Here is a 16,486-nt window from a genome sequence, read left to right on the forward strand (position 1 = left end):
TAAATGCGAAATCTAACAAAAAAGTTAAATACAATTTTTGCAGGTCAAATTTAACAAATGCGAGCTATTTGCAAAATTTTAAATATTTGCAACATTTTTTAAAACAAAAATTAGAAGCTTTCTGCAAATAATTCCCTACCTCTCAAAAAATACCAAAATAAAAAAGATAAGAGCTCGCATTTGCTTCCTAGAAATAATTCCCTAGCTCTTAAAAAAGGAAAAAAAAAAATTGAGAAGAGCTCGCATTCGTGGAATGCGAGCTCAATAACCAGAGCTCGCATTCCACGAATGCGAGCTCTTGTAAGCTCGCATTTGTGAAATTCACAAATGCGAAGACCCCCCTGACGGAAATTAAACCCAAAATCACCCCTTTTGTAGAATTTTTTTAAAATTCATCACAAAGTTGGAAATTTCTCAATAGAAATACAACTTGTCTGGATTCCTTTCACTCTCTGATATCATTACGGTTGCTTTGCGATTACAGCGGCAAAACCTGTTTTTAATGGAGAAAGATGTAGGTGAATTCCATGATTCTCCCCTATGGCTTGAAGAGGCCATGGTTGCAGCTAAAACTTTTTACTCAGAGCTCTAATTGTAGCACAGCAAATGCACTTGTTATCACTCCAAATTAGTAGCAAAGAATGTTAATAGCTTGAAACCTCAGAGGTAGTTAAGTTGCTTTGCTTTATATGCTATTGCTACTGAAACAGCAAACCTTCTGGCCGTTGCAATTTGCAGCTAGCCGTTGCAAAATCTGCCAAATAACTGTTGCATGGCACATCTGGTGCATGCAATTTTTTGTATTGCACTTACCCCCCCTCAACTTTACTAATTAGTCCAAATCATTTATTCTTCTTTGAATCTTCTACTAATACAACTTCTGCAAAGGGTAGCTATGGAATAAAAATACCTTCTCACACATGAAAATAATATTTTAATCTGATTTGGACTGGATTGTTACCACAAAATCAAAAGCAAGGGAGGTAAGTGAAATTTTGAGAACCTCAGGGGATGTCAGTGAAAGTGTCAGAAACCTCAGGGGAGGTTTCTGAAATTATCCCTTGATTTAATCTTGCAATAATAAATTTCCCGCATCCCCGTATGATTTTCCCGTTGTGACAAATCTTCTTTCTTAAGATTTTCCAAGTAGTTTGATTTGTTTCTTCTTTTTATTATTCTTGAATTTTCACAAATTGGTTTATTGATTTCCCTTTTGAAAATTTCTTTTGTTTTTCTCTTTATATTTGAAATTTATGAAATTTGTTTGTCAATCTGACGATTTTTTAGGTCTGTTTCAAAATATTTTGATATTAATATTTGAATTTGTAATACTTAAATTTTATCATGATAATATCAGACATGCACGTACACGAATTGGAGATTAAAGCCTTAAAGGTCTTACTATTTGTTGATTTTTTTGGATGTGAGGAAGATTTTCTATCTATTATATACTTGTTTTTATTTATGTAGCATAGTTTTATAATGAAATTATCCTTTTATCATAAAAATAAATAATTAAAGAGGGATAAAGCAAGGATCTATCCGACCTGAATGTGTGAAAAACCTAATAATTTAAAGCCTTAAAAGTCTTACTATTTGTTGATTTTTTTTTATGAGAGGAAGATTTTCTATCTATTATATACGTGTTTTTATTTATGTAGCATAGTTTTATAATGAAATTATCCTTTATTATAAAAATAAATAAATAAAGAGGGATAAAACAAGGAGACTAGGATGAACACGACAAAAAAAAATACCAAAATTTTAGAATAAATTGGTTGAGAGTTGAGAATCCAATGTTATTACCAAATCCGTTTCAATTATCGAATACATTAATACTCGAACTCGCCGCAACTCGATATTTTCAAATCGGTCCACTATATTTTTCTAAAAAAAACTTATAAAAATAGCAATCTAATGCTCGAGTTCGTTGCAAGTTACAACTCGATAACACCTCATAATGAATCAAGTATTTTGTTGGGAGGCAATTAAGCTGTCCGGTGGCCTCATCGGAGCATGCTGAAAAAGTGGCGCATGCCATTGGGCTTAACCTTAAATACATAATTGTATTGAATTTTGGACGCTGCAGCACTCTAGTGCCTAAGAACAAATGCGACAAACACCTAAAGTCGAGAAATGAGTATTTAACATCTAAAAATACACAATCAATGCTTTCCAAGGATAGAATGTGTATTCCTTGGATGATACTCCCTAATTAATTTGCAATATTGAGCATTATAGCAGGAATATTAGAAGTTATAGTATAAGAGATCTGACGAGTAAGGGTGTAAATGAATCTAATCAAATCAAATACTTTAGTGTTCAAAACTCGTTTCATTATATGTTAACGAACTTAAAATTTTGTTTAAGTTTGTCTTGTTTATTTGACGAAATGAGTTGGAACGAATTTTTTTTTATCGAATTTAAATATTATCGAATGCTATTGAAATTTGGTCAGACTAGTTGACAAATCAAACTTGAACGAGTTTTTACTAACTCGTGCTCGATTCAATTGAGTAGTTTGGCTTATCTTTCAAACCCAACAACAAAGCATCTGCCTTTCACGCCTTTGGCGATATTTCAAGAAGGCGCCAGCTCACCGGTCAAAGTTGAAGCCCGCCTTCTAGGTGCAGTATTTGAAGGCCTGTATACTTTGGTACTTACCCTGAGTGGCTGCTTATTAGTACAGCCTGTGCGATTCCAGTCACCTTATTTTCTCAGCAGGCGATCAGTTATTTCCTCAACGTCGTCGCTTTGGGGATGTCACCCGCCGGAGAGCCCGTGAGGGTGCAGGCCATAGCCCAAACCCGCAACTCCGTTGTGCCTCCTCAGTACGTACAACCCCCAGAAACCCGACCTGCCGCAAAGCTGACCCATCATCATAAGAACGAGGCGGCTGAGCTATCTCCGCCGTCGATTAATGTCGCCGGAGAAGACACCGGCCGCCTCAAAGACGAGATAGGGCTGGCCTGCAGAGATTGGGGGGCGTTTAGCGTAGTCAATCATGGGGTACCGATTGAATTGCTGGATCAGATGAGGCGAGTGGGGAAATCATTCTTTGAGGAATGTGATATGGAGCAGAAGCTCAAGTATTCTTGTGATCCTAATTCGCCGGCTTCCGAGGGTTATGGTAGCCGGATGCTGCTAGCTGACAACGACAGCGTTTTGGATTGGAGGGACTATTTTGATCACCATACCTTGCCTCTGTCGAGGCGGAATCCGGCTAAGTGGCCTCATTATCAGCCTAATTACAGGTGGGATGGCTCGTAAATGGTTGTTTATTCTTCTATTCTAATCAATCATAATTTATCTTTGGAATTTTAACCTTTGATTGCTATTAGTTCAGTACTTAGAAAAACTTGAATGATGCAACCAGACAATTGTCTGAATATTTGGAGAATGTAGACCTAGACAGAAAAGGGATGCTGGAAAAGGGGAAAATGTGGGGCTCATTTGGTTACCAGGGCTACGCAGGATTGGATTGTTAATCCTGTTTAGGGGTCATTGGGTTATGGGTTACCTGGGATTAGACAAGGTTAGGCTGGATTGAATGACTAATCCCTTCTGGGGCTCCCGGGATTAGGCAGATTGGATTATTAATCCTGTCTCATCAATGAACTAAGATAAGTAATATGAGGGACAACGAGGAGGGTAAAGATAATATACAGATGAGATCTTTCTGCAAATTAATTGTATTGTATTTTTTACATTTAACTTATTCAGCATTGATTCCTATTTCCTATCATCCTCCCATGAAAGGACTGACGAAAAAGTATATCGTTGATTAGAGAAGTAGTGGCAGAATACAGTGATCAGATGAAAGTCCTTGCTCAGAGATTGTTGGGTTTGATATCGGAGAGTCTTGGTCTGCCATCTTCATGCATTGAAGAGGCTGTTGGTGAGTTCTGTCAGAACATTACAGTGGGTTATTACCCTCCTTGTCCACAGCCAGACCTTACTCTTGGTCTGCAGTCGCATTCTGATATGGGTGCTGTCACGCTTCTTATCCAAGATAACGTTGAGGGTCTTCAAGTGTTCAAGGATGGAGAATGGATAACAGTACGTCCATTGCACGATGGTATCTTAGTTCTCTTGGCTGACCAAACTGAGGTACTGCATCTTGTTGTTGACAATAGATTTTCTACTGATTCTTGATGGCTGCAGATTCAGTTTTCCGTGCACTTTTATGCACCATGTTGTTGACAATAGGTTTTCTCTTGCTCTTTTTTATATTATTTTGGCTACTTAGTTTGTCTTGATACAGTAGCAGTATATGGTTGCCAATTCTTAGTATCATTCTAATTTTGGAGAGGTCAGTCTGAAAAAAAAGCTTCTTGTTTTTGCTTAATGTCAAGTCTGGTATGCTATGCTCCATCTTTCGAGAACTACTGATGACTGATTAAATACTTAGGGTCTTTGAGCCAAACGCTGGTGGTTTGGGAGGTTGAATCCCCATTCTGGCAGTTAAATCTTGAGAGTGCAGTGGGTTTGATTCCTAGTCCCCATTCTGTCGGGTCCCTTTTAGAAGTAGATCAAGGTTTAGACTGTTGCCTGGCTGTTGCTGGAATTTGTGACATTGTTTATTTTGCTTGTAGATCATAACAAATGGCAAATACAGAAGTTGTCAACATCGCGCACTTACAAACGCTGAAAGAGCGAGACTTTCAGTTGCCACATTCCACGATCCTGCAAAAACTAGGAAAGTATTCCCAGCTTTTGAACCTCCTATATACCATGAAGTCATGTATGGGGATTATGTCTCCTCATGGTACACAAAGGGGCCGGAAGGGAAAAGGAACATTGATGCACTTCTGATCAAATACTGAATGCAAAGATAGTGAAACCGTGAAACCGTGACCATGAGCATGATTTTCCAAATACCATAGTGAAACCGTGACCATGATTTACATTTCTTCAATTTCATATGGTACAAATCATGTAAAGAACATTAGCTTTCAATACAGTGCAATGAAAAGCAGCTGAATTAGCTGTAATTTATTTTAGTTTTGAGAAAACTATTATTATTTGCAATCTTTATGTTTTGGAAGTTCATCTTTGACTTGTTTTACGAAAGATTGTATGCATTAGTCCAAAAGATCAAGAAAATCTTGAATAACTATATAAAAGAAACTTCTTCTGAGTAAGTTAAGATGTGCTAGTCGCCGCATCAAAATCAAACACAAACCTCACTGTATTCTAGACACATTGTAGTCGTTCTTAAGACCTGTATCCAGCTCTATCCCAAGCATTGAGTCAACCTGAGGGAGTGGAACACCTATGGCTACCCTCAGCAATTACAGAAGGCAGTACCAATGTTATACTTAGTCAATCAGGGGTACAAGGTAGGATCAATACACAAAAAGTAACATATGGTTTCGACACATTTGAATATTGCTGTTGAACTAGATGCCATCTAATGCCCCATTAGCAACCTGAGATGCGTTTCCATGAAGCTGAGATTTTCTTGCTGAGGTGCCATTACAACTGAAAGACATTTCCACAACCTCTTTCAAGAAGGCATCCACTTACCAGACCTGTTTCCAACGAGGACAAGTATTACGAAATGGAAAGCAAAAGAAGAAAAGAATGCAACACATCAAATCTGATAGTTGGAAAACGGTGTAGAAGGTAAAACTGAAGATGCTTATACGCCTTAATTCAAAAATGACATGTATAATAAAGCAACACAAGTAAGGAATGTCATAGTTGGAAACAGTTCATGGTCATTTAACCACAAGCAGCCTGTCTGGGATAAAAACATGGCATGACAAACTTAAGGAACAGAGATTTTATGCAGCGCATCTGACTAACCAGTCCTGGTACTGCCTCAACCTCAATGCAAGAAAATCAAAAGATATGCAATTTAATGAGAGTACGATAACAGCATAGCAAGTGAATAAACACCATTTCTTTATGTTGTACTCTTACTCACAGCTTGTAGTCATAGCATACATTCCCTTATTGGGAAGTAACAATCTTGCATCACCTCAGCCCATTTCTCCACTCTATCAGATCAGGGTAAAAGCATACTTGTACCTGCATCAGAAGGTCGATAGCTTAATCAGATGCTGACAAGAATTATTGAGCTCAAGTAAAATCCTGAGACAAACAACATATGTTTTACTTCAACTAGAGCAGTGATCAGTTGGTTGAACCCTGACCTAGCATCACACGTTCTCCATATCCAAAGGGATTCATTGCCCAAATGGAAAGATAACATGAGTTAAAGCTGCATCACCTTATATTTCTGAAGGTCAGTTAAATACTACATCACTTGAGCATAATTTGCTGAACGCCCTTTCAAAATAGTTTCCTAAGTCTCTGGATAGACCTTTTAACCGATGCTGGAGTCACAAAGTTCTACGGATTAAGAAATGCCTGTCATAAGGACCAGATTTGAAGATTAACGAGGTCAAAGTTTACTTACCAAGAGACTGAATTAAAAATACAAATACATACACACAAAGATACCTATAAAATGGTCAAGACAACTCCATACCTAAACAATCAATCAAGAAAAAAGATCTCAGAGAAAGGTCAGGATGACTCTCCACAGTTCACTTTGCCAGCAGACAACCATCAGCTCTGGTCTACCAGAAGCCATCACAAAATAAATTCAAACTTAGGTCCGCAACCAGTCAGCTTAAGTTGCCCAACCAATTCATCCAGTAGCAGGTAAATTTCTTCAGATGCTGGATGACAATTGTCACAAGAAGCAAACTGAAATATGTTCTTCTCCACTTCAATCCAACTGGATCCAGGATATCTCTTTTCTACTCCAAGGTTCTTCATGTTTGCCCTGATTCTAGCAACCTCACTCCATCGATTTGCTTCAGCATACATGCTCACTAAAAGGTTATAGTATCCACTATTCTTTGGCTCCAGAAGCATTAACTTATCAACAGCCATCTGAGCAATCTCCAAGTTCTTGTGAAGCTTACACCCACAAAGTAAAGAACCCCATATGACAGAGTTTGGTTCAATATTCATTCTTCTTATCAGTTCCAATGCTTCATCAAGTAAACCAGCCTTGCTTAACAGATCAACCATGCATCCGTAATGCTTAATTTCAGGAGGGATGAGAAGGTCACGAGTCATTTGAAGAAATCTGCTTTTGCCCTCTTCAACCAGTCCAGCATGAGTACATGCTGTAAGAACACTAAGAAAGGTAATGCCATTTGGCTTTATCTTCTCCTTCTCCATCATATGAAATATCACCAAAGCTTCTTTGGCACAACCATGAGCTGCAAGCCCTTCAATCACAGAATTCCAACAGAAAAGGTTTTTCTTGGACAATTTGAAGAACACCACAAGGGATCTCTCTATGGCACCACACTTTGCATACATATCAATCAGTGATGAACCAATGTAAACATCAAGATACAATCCACTTTGCAGAACATACATGTGTATCTCCTTTCCTTGGTCTAGCCAACCAAGATGAGCACAAGAAGAAATGATTGTTGACATGGTCACTTCGTCAGGACTGATCCCATTATCCTTCATCTCGTTGAAAATCTCTAGTGCTTCTTTGTAGTGCTTGTTTTGAGAGTAGCAGTTGATCATGGTTGTCCATGAAATTAAATCTTTTTGCGGTATTCCACTGAACAACTGCTTAGCAGACTCAACATCACCAATCCTCGCAAAACCATTCAGCATAGTATTCCAAGATGCAGTATTTTTCTCGGGCATCTCATCAAACAACTTCCTAGCAGAACTCAAATCCCCAAAACGGACATGAGCTGAAACCATTGTTGTCCAGGCAAAACCATCTCTCTCAGGCATCTTATCAAATACTGTTCTCGCTTCAACAACTTTACCAAAATTTGAATAATAATCAATAATAGCAGTCTGAACATGAAGATGAGTTTCAAATCCACACTTCCAAACCTGTCCATGGATAGAATCTCCAAAATCTACAGCCTTCAAACAAGTGCTGCTCTTTATTATTGATGAAAACGTGAAACTAGTTGGTCTGACCTCAGTTTTCAACATGTCTACATACATTTCTAAAGCTCGGAGTGGATGGAAACAACAGAGAAAGGCTCCTATTACTGCATTATAAACAAATGTATTGGGATCTTTTAACTGGTCAAAGGCTGCAATTACCCATTCTGTACAACGAATGCTTGAAGACGCAGTTATAAATTGATTCATCAGGAAACAATCTTGCGTTGCATTTGTCTTGATCATCAAAGCATATAGATACTCCAGCTCTTTCAAGCTTGAACATTTTTTAAAATCGCTAGCAAACAGACCAAGTTGGCTTTTTTCTCCCACGAGTCTTCCACCTAAATGACAGAGTGTGGTTCAAATAATCATAATCAGAACTCAACATCTATTTCACTTTCTTGCACTTTTAACATTATCAAATTTAAAGCTTGTTGTCAACACAATACAATACTGCCCTTGAAAGTTGCGGCAGCTACAGATTTCAGATTTTAATATGCTGTATACCAACTCAGAACAATTAATTAAATTACACTAATAACAGAACAGTAAGTGGACGTTTCTTAATTAATGAAAAACCAAGAGAAAATCAGTTAGGATTGAATTGACATTGCATTCAAACTTCATCTAAATGATAAGCTCTGCTAGCCATATACACATAGATATGCGAATTGAAACAATATATTAGCAAAATGGAAACTTTTTTTTCTTTGGCTGTTCTCAAGAATTGTCCCACATACCTACTACATCTTTGACGAATTTCATAGACTGATTACGAAATGGAAACATGAACGAAGGGGTGAAGCATCATCCCAGCAAGTAAAATAGACAAAACATGTCTCTCTCTCTCTCTATCCCTGATATATCCCGGGACAGCATAGTAGAGAAAAGTTGTCCATAGAAGATAGGAAATCTTGAAAGGTTAGTTTTAAAACCTCTTTGAAGGGAGACTGGAGAGTGGGTTTTCAGAAGGAACACGTGGAAGAGCTGGGAAGGTGGCTATGGGTAGTGGAAAACCGGAAATATGCGAAATTGGAGAAATTGATATTTCAGGGGTAAGATTGAGAATTGATTTCTTGAATTTATGCCCTGACAAAATTTGATAAACCATTTTGAATTTTTAATCATATTAGAGGTCTTGAGTTTTAATTCCCTTTTTTAATTTCATCCTTAAAAAATGTCTCTTGTGATTTAAATTTTACTGTAATTTTAAATTAACCCCTTATTGTTAATCACCACTGCTTTTTGATGTTTTGATATACTAAGTATACAAAAGTACCTCTGTTCTTCATTATATTCACAACCATCCCTTTGATGAAAATTGTAATTTAAGTAAACAACAGGGCATTTCGATCATTTACATGAGTGAAAAAATAAACGAGTTGTAATTACCATTTTCCTTCCAAAAAGAATAAAATAAATTACCTCACAGCTTTTTTGTTAAGAAAATAAAAGGTATATATATATAATAGACACGCATATACATTTTCTAAGTTTTTGGACACAGGTCAAATACCTATACTGTGGAGCATGTGGCTAACTCGACTCGCATCTCACGGGTCAGTCATTTTTTGACTCTTATCCGTCCCGCATATCAACAAATCAAATACCCACCAGAAGAAGATTTGATTAGTTGATACTAATCTCGCCCCTTTCATCAAATTATTTGGGATATAATTCTTTTTTGACTTAATCAAATAATATGGATCAAGTACCCTATTCCACGACGTAATAATAGAAAAACACAATTCAAAACTTTATGATTTTTTTTTATAAGAAATAAGAGAATTTAAATTTAAATTCAAAATTTCTTACTTATAATTCCTCGTGTCTTCCTATCAAAATTAAACCTCCCCCCCCCCCCCCTCTCTATGGTGGTTAAATTGATTGAATCTTGACTACATTATGCACAAAATGCCTTGCTCATACTCTCCCGCCGCGCACAATCCACAGACGCCAAAAAAAACCACGGACTACTTTCCGATGACTTCCAGCCATTAGTTAGTCTGTAGGCGTGGTTGATGGTCAATGAAAGCAAAACCAATCCAATGGGGTGGGCAATATGAAGGCCGAAACTGTCAAAACCAATCCAATGGGTCCTCTCCTCGGTTTCTGAACATTTGACAAATCACAAATCCACCAATCGTCTCGTCATCTGATTTCCCAGATTTCCCCTTTCCTTATCATCTTCGCCATTGCATATATAACTGACTACTTTCGTACTACTCCTACTTTTCTAGCAGCAAATCAAACCCACAATATCCCTCCTCAGCAGCAATGTTGCTGAGTGCTCCAAAACTCTCCATTTCCCCTTCTTCTTCTTCTTCTTCTGCTGCTGCTTATTCTGCGCCCCTCCTTTTCCCTGTCAAAAAATCCAGCATCCCAGCAAGAAACTTCCCTTCATTTCTCCACTCCGCAACATCTCACATTTCCCTCGGCGTTCCCCGAGCCGCCTCCTCATCCTCCTCCCCCTCCCCTATGATAGAGAAAGAAACCTTAGAAACCCACCGTCCCCACACCTTCCTCCGCGAATCAGATGAGGCTGCGGCCTTCTCCTCCTCCTCCTCCTCCTCTTCTGATTCTGCCGGCTCAGTCAGGGCCAGGTTTGAGAAGATGATTAGGGACGCCCAGGACAGCGTTTGCGCCGCAATTGAGGCCGTGGATAATGGCAGCAAGTTCAAGGAGGATGTCTGGTCCAGGCCCGGCGGCGGTGGCGGCATCAGTAGAGTTTTACAGGACGGCGCCGTTTGGGAAAAGGCTGGGGTCAATGTCTCCGTGGTTTATGGTGTTATGCCGCCTGAAGCTTATCGGGCCGCAAAGCCATCTTCAGATAATGGTGACATTAAGCCCGGGCCAATTCCCTTTTTCGCCGCCGGCATCAGCTCGGTAATCCCAATTTTACAGCTTTTCGTTTTCTTTCTTTGGTAGCTCAATTTTACGGGTAATTATTGCTCTATGGTTGCTTGGACTGAACTGTCATTGTTGGAGGTACAAGAATTGTGGCTTAATGGACGACTTTAGAATTAGCTTGTGCTGGTGGGCTGCTTTGAGAGAATTGTAGTGTTTGCTTATATAGCTGCAAAGCTGCAATACTCTTGAGCTAAAAATGCGATCAACATCTTTTGCAACTGGTTTTAGCCGGATGAGGAAATGCTTCCAAATTTGTGCTCTCGTTGGGTTTGTGTATGTATAGTAAGCCCGTAATACTCGGGGCATCGTGCTTGTGGGATGAAAATCCTAAGAAGAGGGTAAAGTTATAGTCTTTTAATAAGAGATGGGCAACATTTTCTATATTATGGCTGAGCAGCTATGATTATCTTTTTGATGAAGCTAGAAAAGTATGCCCGCATGTTTTATTTGATTGTTTAGACGGGGAGTGTATTGTTAAGCACATATAGGTTGAACTTTTGTTCCTTCTGAAAAGGCCATTTCTTGATTGTTTTACATTTCTTGTACTGCAGGTTCTGCATCCACACAACCCCTTTGCACCGACTTTACATTTCAATTATCGGTACTTTGAGACTGATGCTCCCAAAGGTAGTAATTTGTGCTTCTTGTGAATGCTGAAGATTTCAAGAATGATTGTTAAAACATTGTTTTGCGTGTCAAATTGAAATCAGTGTACGGAATCCTGATACTTGCAGGTTTACTGTCTAGTTTAATGAAACCACAAAAGTAAGAAATTTTTGTAATGTTTTTAATACTGCTAAATTCTTTCTGCATATCCTTCACTGATCGCTTTCGATTATTAAAGCTGCATGTTCCTGTTTGTTGAGGTTCAATTAAAGTACTCAGAATGAGAAAGGATCTTTCCGAGGTGATGTGATTCCTGTAAAAACTGATGATGCTCCACCGCCTAAGATTTACATAATTGTGAAGCAAAATTGGAAAATCTACATATTCAAAGGAATCAACTTCTTTGTGGAGTATAGTATAAGATTGGTAGGATGTATTAACAATGGATGTGTTTACAAAAATCACCTATGATGAAGATTTTGTACTCGATATGATTCCTGTAAAATGTCTTCTGCCTTGTCTGCGATATGCTTCAAGTGCAAAATAAACTTGTTGTAAAACCCACATGGCAATGCAAAGCAACATATTGTTGTCTCTCTCAGGAATTTTTCCCCTAAAGTTTCCTCCATTCCTCATCATGGTCTATGAGTTCTTTTAAAACTGTTAATAACTATTTCCCGATATGTTTAATCTCGATTATAGAAAACTGTTTTCTACTCCATGATTTGAGTTGGATGAAAAGCTCACTTGGGAGTTGTTGGAGTTGCAGTTGCAAATTTTTTGATTGAGGAATTGGAATGTGTGCAAAATCTTGTAAATATGATATATTGGGTCAGCATCAGAATTTCTATGTTTGTATCTGGCTTTCTATACAATATTGGTCATGTCAAAACCCTTCGATCAGAATTGCATTTTTGATGGTGTCTTTATCAAGATTTCATCTTTGTCTTTGTTGCTCTATTATTATTATTAAGTGAAAAGCTATGAAACATGCTATATAATCATTACCTGGGTTTACGTTATATGCAGATGCTCCAGGAGCTCCTAGGCAGTGGTGGTTTGGTGGTGGTACAGATTTTACGCCTGCTTACATTTTTGAGGAGGATGTTAAACATTTCCATTCGGTAAGCTTATTCGTTGTTATGCAGTACACTTAAAAATAATATTAAGAGCACTTTCTTTATTGATACATGTAAAATTATCTGTCTCAAGGATATAAATTCGAATATGTGATGGTTCACTTTTATCTGGTGCAACTTGCTTCCAAAGATGTCACAAGTCTTGGTTACATGCTTGAAATCATCATCTTTCGGTCAGCTCGGGAGCTGGCTCAAGATATATATTTGATGAATCAGTAAAAGGCAAAATGATCTTAGAAGATTTAATACAAATAAAGTATCAAAACAAGATTCTGGCTTTCACTACTTTCATAGAAGCCAAATTTTTAAACATACAAAGGTTATCCAGTGATATCTAATTTAGAATTTTTTGGAAAAGGAAATTTACAAAACAAATTCAGTCAGTATAGTCCAGGTCAACAGGTTCTGTGTCGATAAGTTTTGACCGGTATCTAAACTTCTGATTTACTGCTGTCATCATCTGGGATACATTATTCTGCTGTAACAAAGATTTTTGCAGGTTAGATTGTGAGATTTCAAATATTGTTTCTCTAACTTCCCTTCTAATGAAAACATTTCATCCATCTTGTCATTTCCTTCTTCATGAATTTCTAGTTCACTACCAGAGTTCTTCATGCTGTCTTTGTTTGCAGGTCCAAAAAAGTGCATGCGACAAGTTTGACCCTAGCTTCTATCCTCGATTCAAGAAATGGTGTGACGACTATTTCTATATTAAGGTACGCATTTACAACAAGGAACATTTTGGATTGACTAGTCTGGTTTTTTACCTGTTAGGGAAACCAGCATCTAAGAGACTGAAATGTGGTTAGTTCAGATGCATTTTATCTTTCTGCATCATCTTGTTTCCAAAACAACCAGAGTTCCTCAAAATTTCCAGCTACTAATTTGGAGTTTATATGTAGGAAATCTGTTAGTCTGAAGTCCAAAAGTTATCTTATTCTGATGCCATAGTTGAGTCCCTCCCTTAGTTCCATTATGAATCAGGGTTGATGTATTTTATCGATGCAATTTATCTGAGAGGGCAAGAGGGAAAAATAGGCAGGAGAGGATAGACTTATGTGTGCTCAGACTTATAGATGAGAAAGTTGATGAAAAGAATATCTAATCCTGTATGCTTACTTTTCTTCATTTTCTGTCTTACTGTTGGGCAAAGAAATTTCTTTTCTTGCAACACACATGGTTTTTGTGCTAACGATCTGACATTGACAGATTCTTTCTTTTAATTCCTTATATTCATGTAGCTTCAGTTCTTTATGCATTGAGAGTAATTTGAAGGGAAATAGCTACCCCACAGGGATTTTGTCTCTGTTTATAATCAGAAACTGGAAATAAGTTGCTGCTTTTAACTTTTATTTTGTTCTTTGGGTTATGTGGATACTTAACATACATAGTGATTAAGAAGCGTTTCATTCTTTGATGTTTTTCATTGTCCTTTTAAATGCAGCATCGTGGAGAGAGGCGAGGACTTGGCGGCATATTTTTTGATGATTTGAATGATTATGATCAAGAGATGCTTCTTTCTTTTGCTACTGGTAATTCATGCTTGTAGTAATTGTAAGGAATTGTTAACATTGTGCCATATCACATTTCCTGTCTTTGTGATATATAATGGAGCTTCTACACTGCTAAAGTTGATATATCTCTCTGAGGCATTAGATCCCCAACTTCTCCAAAAATCTTAGTGGTGCCCTTTGTTCGTAAGAGCTGAATATGTATTTTGCTAACCATCATATTCACCTAGCAACTGGACTTATCAACCAGAGTAGGAGCATTTTAGCCGGTCACTTTTCAGCAGTATGCTTTAGCAAAAATACTTTCTCAACTTTTAAACATGGTAGATGTTTGTATTGTACCAAAAGAAAAGATACCCAAGAACCTTAGATTAGCACAGTAGAGAAATACTGTGACCCATTAAAAGTTTCTTCGGTGTTTAAAGTGAACTTGAATCTGCCTTTTTTTTATTATTATTATCAAATTGCAGAGTGTGCAAATTCTGTGATCCCTGCATATATACCAATAATAGAGAAGAGGAAGGATACACCATACACAGAAAGAAACAAAGCATGGCAACAACTACGAAGGGGGCGCTATGTAGAATTCAACCTGGTATGATATCGGAGCCCCTTTGTTATAGAAATGCATAGCCTGGCAACTCTTCTAATTTTTCTTCTTTTGGGCCTAAACATTGAAGGTTTATGACCGTGGAACAACATTTGGTCTCAAGACAGGAGGCAGAATCGAGAGTATTCTTGTTTCCCTTCCGCTATCTGCTCGTTGGGAATATGACCATGTAAGCTTTTATTCTACTTTCACTTTTTGCCTGTCTGTTGGTGGTATAGATAACACAGAGTTTTAAAACAAAAAGTATTTCTATCAAGTTTCTTAGACATTGATTAGGCACATGAGTCTGTCTGATTAAATTGTATAGATGCTGGGTGAGAACATGTGAGACATATTTCAGTTGCCTGATGATTCTGTGATGCGTAAGATTTCTATCTAGTATTAGCCACTGCCAGTGGTGTGCCTAAAAACTGCAATGAAAGAGGTGAAATGGCTTCAGAATGACATTATTGTTTTCTGGATTGCAGAAACCAGAAGAGGGGAGTGAAGAATGGAAACTATTGGATGCATGTATCAACCCCAAGGAGTGGCTGTAACAATTTTGTGATGATAGTATTTTGACGTGGTGTTCCCTGTTCTGATCTGGGTTTCGTGTTTGCCTAGGTTTGTCGCATTACAATATGAGTCTGTAGCATTGCGCCTAATAATGGGCTTGTGCTTCTTGTCAGGCTGTGATTTACTTGATCGAAAGTCGGAAGAGGAAGGTGCATTTGTAAATCTTACGGGTTAAAAATTGGCTTCGTTTACTGGAGGCGATATTGTAAGTTGGAACTGTCTTAACATGTATATACATCGTGGTTAATCATGAATAACCACAATATTCTGGGTGTGAGCAAATGCCTGAAAGAACATTGAAGCAGGCTCTCTCTTTTCGTAACTTGCAAGTCAAGATTGCCTGATTCTCGCAGTGTTGTGAAATCTCTGTTCATTTGATCATACATAATTTCCCGGGTTAATTCCACTTTATCCCCTCAAACTATACACGGAATCTCACTTGAATCTCTGAACTTTAAAATGGGACACTTAAGTCCCTAAACTACAAAATCTAACCCACTTAAATAAAATCCGTGACGAAATCCAAAAAATTGACGGTGTATTAGAGGTGTGGGAGGCACATTCCATCAGTGTGTACGTGTAATTCTTATAAAACAAAAAAGTAGGGACATAAAGGTAATTTTACACTCTTTTCTCCCTTCTCCCTTGTCTTTCCTTTTTTTCTTTTTCCTATTCTTCTTCTTCCCTCATCCGCCACCACTGACGGCTCCAATCCTATTGCTACTATTATCAAGATATCTCAAAAAGACAGAGCTTTAACAACCTTCAAAAGCTTCTATTCTTATATGTCTATGCTTACTGATGCTATTAGGCTTTTAGTTCCAGTTCTACTTGTACAAAAGCCATGGCTGCAGCTTTAGAATGTTGGACTAGGTGAGCTAGTCTGCTAGTGTAGATGCGGACATGGTGGAGCAAGTTTTGATGAGAACCCAGGACAGATCCGAAGCTCCTCCAGGAAACTCCAATCCTGCAACCTCCAATGGAGGAGTTTTTAGAGACTCTTCCACAATTCTTCTTGCTTAACAATTCTACTATAGGTTCACCAAAAACCTTTTCTTCATCCCCTTGAAAAGCTGCTCTAGCTGCCAAGAGATCATCTTCGTTACCCATCACCAACCCAATATTGCTTGTACCTTATCAGAACCCTCCTCATCAGAAATACAGATTATGGCAGCTTAAGAAATGGCTCATACCAGTATTTGATG

The 16,486-nt window shown here is 37.9% G+C and overlaps 3 protein-coding genes across 6 annotated transcripts; 2 read left to right on the top strand and 1 right to left on the bottom strand.

The window, feature by feature from the left end:
• Positions 1 to 2,691: 2,691 nt before the first annotated feature.
• Positions 2,692 to 5,003, top strand: LOC113783300 (probable 2-oxoglutarate-dependent dioxygenase At3g111800). Its single transcript, XM_027329393.1, has 3 exons — positions 2,692 to 3,254; positions 3,789 to 4,110; positions 4,596 to 5,003. The coding sequence occupies exons 1-3, from the start codon at positions 2,761 to 2,763 to the stop codon at positions 4,824 to 4,826; spliced, it is 1,047 nt and encodes a 348-aa protein (XP_027185194.1). The 5' UTR covers positions 2,692 to 2,760; the 3' UTR covers positions 4,827 to 5,003.
• A 122-nt stretch (positions 5,004 to 5,125) lies between these two features.
• On the bottom strand, positions 5,126 to 8,949 carry LOC113782662 (pentatricopeptide repeat-containing protein At1g06143). Of its 3 annotated transcripts, none has more exons than XR_003469827.1 (5): positions 8,691 to 8,949; positions 6,500 to 8,291; positions 6,239 to 6,378; positions 5,933 to 6,036; positions 5,126 to 5,534 (listed from the first exon to the last, which is right to left on the bottom strand). XR_003469827.1 is itself a non-coding variant. In XM_027328538.1 (2 exons), exons 1-2 carry the CDS (start codon positions 8,737 to 8,739, stop codon positions 6,604 to 6,606), a joined length of 1,737 nt encoding a protein of 578 aa, XP_027184339.1. In that variant the 5' UTR covers positions 8,740 to 8,949; the 3' UTR covers positions 6,385 to 6,603. The 3 variants fall into 3 exon arrangements, 1 of the variants encoding a protein (XP_027184339.1); XR_003469828.1 differs by having other exon boundaries at positions 6,162 to 6,378; XM_027328538.1 differs by lacking the exons at positions 5,126 to 5,534; positions 5,933 to 6,036; positions 6,239 to 6,378 and having other exon boundaries at positions 6,385 to 8,291.
• Positions 8,950 to 10,004: 1,055 nt separating this feature from the next.
• LOC113782670 (coproporphyrinogen-III oxidase 1, chloroplastic) lies at positions 10,005 to 15,644 on the top strand. 2 transcript variants are annotated; one of them, XM_027328550.1, is made up of 9 exons: positions 10,005 to 10,836; positions 11,412 to 11,487; positions 12,496 to 12,590; positions 13,238 to 13,321; positions 14,050 to 14,137; positions 14,587 to 14,711; positions 14,797 to 14,895; positions 15,194 to 15,288; positions 15,395 to 15,644. In XM_027328550.1, the coding sequence occupies exons 1-8, from the start codon at positions 10,228 to 10,230 to the stop codon at positions 15,260 to 15,262; spliced, it is 1,245 nt and encodes a 414-aa protein (XP_027184351.1). In that variant the 5' UTR covers positions 10,005 to 10,227; the 3' UTR covers positions 15,263 to 15,288; positions 15,395 to 15,644. The 2 variants fall into 2 exon arrangements, with proteins under 2 accessions (XP_027184351.1, XP_027184350.1); XM_027328549.1 differs by having other exon boundaries at positions 10,007 to 10,836; positions 15,194 to 15,644.
• The last annotated feature ends 842 nt before the right edge of the window (positions 15,645 to 16,486 follow it).

The sequence above is a fragment of the Coffea eugenioides genome, chromosome 9 (genome assembly GCF_003713205.1).
Source record: "Coffea eugenioides isolate CCC68of chromosome 9, Ceug_1.0, whole genome shotgun sequence".
NCBI classification, from domain to species: domain Eukaryota; kingdom Viridiplantae; phylum Streptophyta; class Magnoliopsida; order Gentianales; family Rubiaceae; genus Coffea; species Coffea eugenioides.

Coding starts and splice junctions, on each gene's coding strand:
- LOC113783300 (XM_027329393.1), top strand. CDS start 2,761: ATGTCACCCGCCGGAGAGCCCGTGAGGGTGCAGGCCATAGCCCAAACC. Junction 3,255..3,788: donor CATTATCAGCCTAATTACAG/GTGGGATGGCTC, acceptor ATCGTTGATTAG/AGAAGTAGTGGCAGAATACA. Junction 4,111..4,595: donor TCTTGGCTGACCAAACTGAG/GTACTGCATCTT, acceptor TTTTGCTTGTAG/ATCATAACAAATGGCAAATA.
- LOC113782670 (XM_027328550.1), top strand. CDS start 10,228: ATGTTGCTGAGTGCTCCAAAACTCTCCATTTCCCCTTCTTCTTCTTCT. Junction 12,591..13,237: donor ATGTTAAACATTTCCATTCG/GTAAGCTTATTC, acceptor CTTTGTTTGCAG/GTCCAAAAAAGTGCATGCGA. Junction 14,712..14,796: donor GCTATGTAGAATTCAACCTG/GTATGATATCGG, acceptor TAAACATTGAAG/GTTTATGACCGTGGAACAAC.
- LOC113782662 (XM_027328538.1), bottom strand. CDS start 8,739: ATGTTTCCATTTCGTAATCAGTCTATGAAATTCGTCAAAGATGTAGTA. Junction 8,292..8,690: donor ATTCGTCAAAGATGTAGTAG/GTATGTGGGACA, acceptor TCTGTCATTTAG/GTGGAAGACTCGTGGGAGAA.